The sequence below is a fragment of the Bombus fervidus genome, chromosome 2 (genome assembly GCF_041682495.2).
Source record: "Bombus fervidus isolate BK054 chromosome 2, iyBomFerv1, whole genome shotgun sequence".
In the NCBI taxonomy this organism is placed as follows: Eukaryota; Metazoa; Arthropoda; class Insecta; order Hymenoptera; family Apidae; genus Bombus; species Bombus fervidus.
Genome location: NC_091518.1, coordinates 8,988,658 through 8,993,588, shown reverse-complemented (window position 1 = coordinate 8,993,588; position 4,931 = coordinate 8,988,658). Strand labels below are relative to the sequence as shown.

Genomic DNA, 4,931 nt, shown 5'->3' with positions numbered 1-4,931 from the left:
TTCAATGATCTTCTCGTTCGAACGTCGACGCACGGTCATGGGTACATTAATGCTTGTTAGTGCCGTACGAGGGCAGCACGTACCCCTTGGATTTTCCGCATTGTAAGTTTCCGTTAAAATCATAGATATAATCTGATATCACTTGTACAAATATAAATAATACATACACAATACGCACGAGTTCCGATTTTAACCTCCCGATGGTATTGTTGGCTCATTTGTTGCGATCAACCGGTAAAACCAAATTTATTTATTCATACGAATAAGTATTTTACACATATATCGTATGTAACGTTTCAATCCATTTAATTTTTACATCCTCGAATAAACAGTGAAACTCCGATGAACTGTTCGTATTAACATTTGAAATTATTCTACTAATTGTCAGTTTTTCATCATTTTATCTCAAATACTTGACATTTTTCAAATTTATACGGGTATAAAAACGCGGCATATTAACAAATAAATAGTTAGAAAATCATGTTCTGTTTTAATGACATTTCTAACAAACGTTTTCAAATTCTAACCTTATCGAAACAATTTATTTCCAATGATTTAAAGTTTGTTCAACCTTGTTTCGTTATAGGAAAATAATCGATGTATATATTGTGTATTTAAAATCCTACAAGTTATGGCGAATCCTGTTTTACGAAGTTTTATCAAAGATATATCTTCACGCTTAAAAATTCGTGTCGAACAAGTTCGACATGGACATCATCTTCGAGGAAAACCACCAACTATCGCTCTCACTTTGCAGCAACGGCTCCAATGTAAGTGGAACATATTTTTCGTATTGACTCTTTTCAAGAAGATTCTTTTTTCAGCAACTATATATAGAAGGGTCGACCTCACCGATTTTAATGATTTTCAAATATGTTTTTATGGTCAACATTTCGAACAACTTTTTCCTGTACATATAATTGCCGCCTGGCTTTAAGTTTTGCGATATTCATGAAAATACTTTTCCTATTTTTTATCTTAGCGTGGGATAGGTTTCGGTTAGTTTTCTGTACAGACATAATCATACTTTCATATGTCTCATGTTTGTAAACGATGTAATTTGTAAATGTAGTGAGATAAAAAAGTAACTGAACTTATTGTTAACTTAACTATGCAAAAACAACGAATATATATACATATAATATTATATCTGTACAGAAAGCTAATCTAAATGTAATCCATGTCAAGATAGGAAGTAGCAAGAGTATTTTTAAGGATATCTAGGAAATTAAAGCTGAGCATCACAGTAGTTATATGTATAAGTGAATTTGCTCAGAATTATGCACCACATGACAACATATTTGAAAAACATTCAAGCCAGTGAGCTGGACCTCTTTTGATATAATTACCTTTGATACCTTCTTTCTTTTTTATAGTGCTGAAAGGACCAAGTCCAACTAAAGTAAACATAGGTTTTCTTCCTTCAAAACCCTCATTCGAAAAGAGACAGGCTTGGATGACTGAACGAAAAACCAAACGAGCCAACATGGACTTTGAGAAAGAAATAAGGAGCGGACAGTGTAAGTGCTGAATTTCTGATTGAGACAGTCACATGTGTACATGTGGTATTCGTTATACCATGGTATCCTATATGTGTTTTACAGTGCCACTAAATTTAGAAGAAGCAAGAAATATTTGGTTAGAAACAACCAGTCCGTATGATATTCGAAAACTTGCAGATCATTATAACATTTTCCAAGATTTATTCGGAAATGCTTTTTTCTTTCCTGTTGTACAACTTGATATTAATTATAACATAGACGATAATGATACTTTAGTCAGAGTTTATACAGGAAATGTAATAAAACCTGCAGAGGCACGTGCGTTACCAAATGTTGGATACAAAGCCCAAAACGATACTTTATGGACATTGGTGATGTGTACACCAGATGGTAATTTGGAGAACTCAAACAACGAATATTGTCATTGGTTTTTGTAAGTTGGCAAGGTGTTTGTTACCTAAGCAACTCGGTCCATAGAATTAACTTACAATCATTCTTCTTTCTATTTAGAGGAAATATTCCAGGGAACAGAGTAGAGGAGGGTGAGCAAATAATGGATTATTTGAGACCAATCCCAGTTAGGGGAGTAGGATATTATCGTTACATATTTATCCTGTACAAACAAAGTCAACGTTTAGATTATACAGAATACAACAGACTTCAACCTTGGTAAGTAAGAAAGTGTTAAAAGTAAATCGTATATTGTGCGATAATATCATATCGTTACGTTTCAATTAGATCGCGTATTTACGTTTAAGCTTACAGTTAAAAGAACGTAATTGGAATACATTGGAGTTTTATCGAAAATATCAAGATTATCTTACTCCAGCTGGTCTAGCATTTTTTCAAAGTGATTGGGATCCCACAGTGAGAGAGTTTTATCATTCTGTACTAGGTGCGTGTAATCGGATTCAGTATTTCTAACGCACTAATGTATTATATGTCTATATATACATACTTACAAATTTTTACTTATAGATGCAAAAGAGCCGATATTTCAGTATGACTTTCCAAAACCATACATTAGACCGCAAACATGGTTTCCATTGAGACAACCATTTAATCTTTATTTAGACAGGTACAAGGATCCCAAAGATGTAATGAAAGAATTTTTGTTAAGAAAACTAAAAACCGTTCATCCTTTCAAAGAGCCAAAGGCACCTCTCAAGTATCCAAACGCGAGCAGTATCGATAAAAGAATACCCTCTTGGTTGAGAGTACAAATAAGAAAGGAACGCTTGGGGTGGGACCGAATTAATCTTCTGAAATAAAATATTTTATAAAGAAGAGATTTGATAGCTAAAGTCAGTTGTAAGATAAAGAATTTGTGTATAAATAAATAAAGGAAGAACATCATATACAAAAGAAATGTAAACAAATGTAAAGAGAACATCGAAACTCCATGCGCTCTATTCGAACATACATATAGACAGATGTTGTAACTTTTATCTCGGTGGAATGGAAAGAGAGAATGGCATCACTCCAGTCTTAAATAAGCTTCCACAGCTTGTTTACTCCTTAATTTAATTTCTGCCCGCGTTGGCACCGATGAATCAATTGCTTCATGTTCGACGATGAGACCTAAGAAACATTATGAACATATTATATTATGGAATCGAATGGAATAGTTCAAGTATTTGTTGTATCCTGTAGTGTCGGACGACTGCTATTATTATCACCCGTTGGTTCCACTTCCGCATCTTTGAACTTGATCTTTGAACGATAGTTGGAAACGTAAGTTTGGTACAAGTCTTTCGCTCTCTCTTCTCTGTCTTTGTCCAGTTCGAAATTACTCATTCCGAATAGTGCTCCTACTTTTCGACTAACAGTGGACAATAATGATAAACCTAGAAAAAGATACGGGACGATAAGAAGAATATGTAAGTTTCGAAAACTTTAATCGCAACTTTTATCGGTTTCTTTTCATCACCTTCTGTCTCCATCTTTTCCATCATTGGTATTTCGAATCGTTTATCAAATTCTTCCGTTGGCTTTCTCGCTGCTACTTTATTACCTCTTTTAACACAAATCAACATCGCTACCATATTCTGCAAAGCCGCTCTTACGTCCATCAGTAATTCACCTCGTTCCTTTTTTAAATTTTTTCGTTCAAGTTCACGCTTTTTTTGCATCGCGATCTGTTCTAGCAAGATATTTTTGTCCGCGTTATATCTAGAAGAAAATTTATCTGCATACACCAGTAGCAATGTGCATACTAAGAAAACTCTCGCATGACAAAACATCACCTACTCCTCAATAGTGGCTACAAGGGCGTGCTCGAAATTAGACAGAGTGGACAATGCCTCATTTTTCTTACTTAACAACAAATCACGCTCTTTCACGTTCCGATCAAATTGTTCCAACAGTCGTGTTCGTTGTTTCATTTGTTCTTCCAACCTGATGATGGTTTGCGAAATAAACGTTTTGAAAGAAAAGTACAGTTTATAATGAGAAACTACGTTAGTATCACGCTAATATTTTTTCAATTTCTCATTAACCTTTGTTAACCTTTATTTACCTTGAAAGCAATTCTCGATAAGAATGAACTAACAATGAATCCTTGATTTTATCGAATATCCCTTCCAAATGGCTTATTTGCTTTTCTAACGCTTTATTCGATATGGTTCCAGAGCGTATAATTTCTGTAGTTAACATCTCCTCGCTCTGTTACACACGCAACGACGTTTAAAGTTTAAACTTCAAAGTAGTTCATACATAGCCACGTACTTACTCGTATTACATTAGTTGAAATAATTTTCTGTCATTTCTTTTGTTTACTTTTATCAACAGCAGCAGCACGGCTTTGCTTTTTACCAAATTACTCTTATCGCAACTTATTTACTTTAACACTTACTTCGGTTCGTATGAGGGACTGCGCGTACGACCACAAGTCCTCTACTTGTTCACGTACGATCTCTAGCATACGTTCTTTCTCCTTCATGTTATTCCAAACATTTCGTGCTACACGTTTATACTTTGATTCGATGTCATTCGTTTCTTCGGTTGCAAGTTGACCCATTATCGTTGTTCGAAGTATCACTTTACATTGACTTATACGATCTTGTTTCAAGCTATCCAACAAAATTTCGTGATATACTGCATCCTACAAATACGAATTTTCAATTAGCTAATGAAAGGATAATCGTTTGATGTTAACTAAGTAAGTACCTTTTTTAAGATTTCAAGTATGTAAGCATATGTTAAATTTATCGCCTTTGCTGCATTTTGTCTCGCAACAGATTTTTGATATCGCGACACCAATCTTTGTTGCGCTCGAGTCCATGGCACGTCTTTTTCTTCTTCGTAAATATTGCACAGCTCTGCGTGTTCTACCTGTATTATGTACGTATATATGCATGTCGTGTATATAGTATATATTCTATGTATATAGTATAGTTTATTCTTTCTTAGGTACATACAATATGTATT

The 4,931-nt window shown here is 34.4% G+C and overlaps 4 protein-coding genes across 6 annotated transcripts in view; 3 read left to right on the top strand and 1 right to left on the bottom strand.

Moving 5' to 3' along the window:
- The window catches only part of LOC139994638 (uncharacterized), a 59,332-nt gene that overhangs the window by 26,622 nt on the left and 27,779 nt on the right, over nucleotides 1-4,931 (top strand). The gene's annotated exons all lie outside the window — the stretch shown is intronic.
- On the top strand, nucleotides 101-2,900 carry Mrpl38 (mitochondrial ribosomal protein L38). 3 transcript variants are annotated; one of them, XM_072017602.1, is made up of 7 exons: nucleotides 101-234; nucleotides 587-770; nucleotides 1,377-1,520; nucleotides 1,605-1,935; nucleotides 2,013-2,171; nucleotides 2,261-2,397; nucleotides 2,481-2,900. In XM_072017602.1, exons 2-7 carry the CDS (start codon nucleotides 632-634, stop codon nucleotides 2,771-2,773), a joined length of 1,203 nt encoding a protein of 400 aa, XP_071873703.1. In that variant the 5' UTR covers nucleotides 101-234; nucleotides 587-631; the 3' UTR covers nucleotides 2,774-2,900. The 3 variants fall into 3 exon arrangements, with proteins under 3 accessions (XP_071873703.1, XP_071873712.1, XP_071873719.1); XM_072017611.1 differs by having other exon boundaries at nucleotides 138-284; XM_072017618.1 differs by having other exon boundaries at nucleotides 163-349.
- Nucleotides 2,081-4,931, bottom strand: part of LOC139994670 (uncharacterized) — a 3,804-nt gene continuing 953 nt past the window's right edge. The window contains exons 4-10 of the mRNA XM_072017547.1: nucleotides 4,671-4,835; nucleotides 4,357-4,605; nucleotides 4,021-4,166; nucleotides 3,753-3,899; nucleotides 3,433-3,674; nucleotides 3,182-3,349; nucleotides 2,081-3,083 (exon numbers count right to left, since the gene is read on the bottom strand). Coding sequence (XP_071873648.1) covers nucleotides 2,980-3,083; nucleotides 3,182-3,349; nucleotides 3,433-3,674; nucleotides 3,753-3,899; nucleotides 4,021-4,166; nucleotides 4,357-4,605; nucleotides 4,671-4,835 — 1,221 coding nt within the window. The 3' untranslated portion in view covers nucleotides 2,081-2,979. The remainder of the gene's footprint in view (nucleotides 3,084-3,181; nucleotides 3,350-3,432; nucleotides 3,675-3,752; nucleotides 3,900-4,020; nucleotides 4,167-4,356; nucleotides 4,606-4,670; nucleotides 4,836-4,931) is intronic.
- Nucleotides 4,535-4,931, top strand: part of LOC139994652 (organic cation transporter protein) — a 26,046-nt gene continuing 25,649 nt past the window's right edge. Inside the window, exon 1 of the mRNA XM_072017524.1 lies at nucleotides 4,535-4,662. The gene's annotated coding sequence lies outside the window, so the exon portion shown is untranslated. The remainder of the gene's footprint in view (nucleotides 4,663-4,931) is intronic.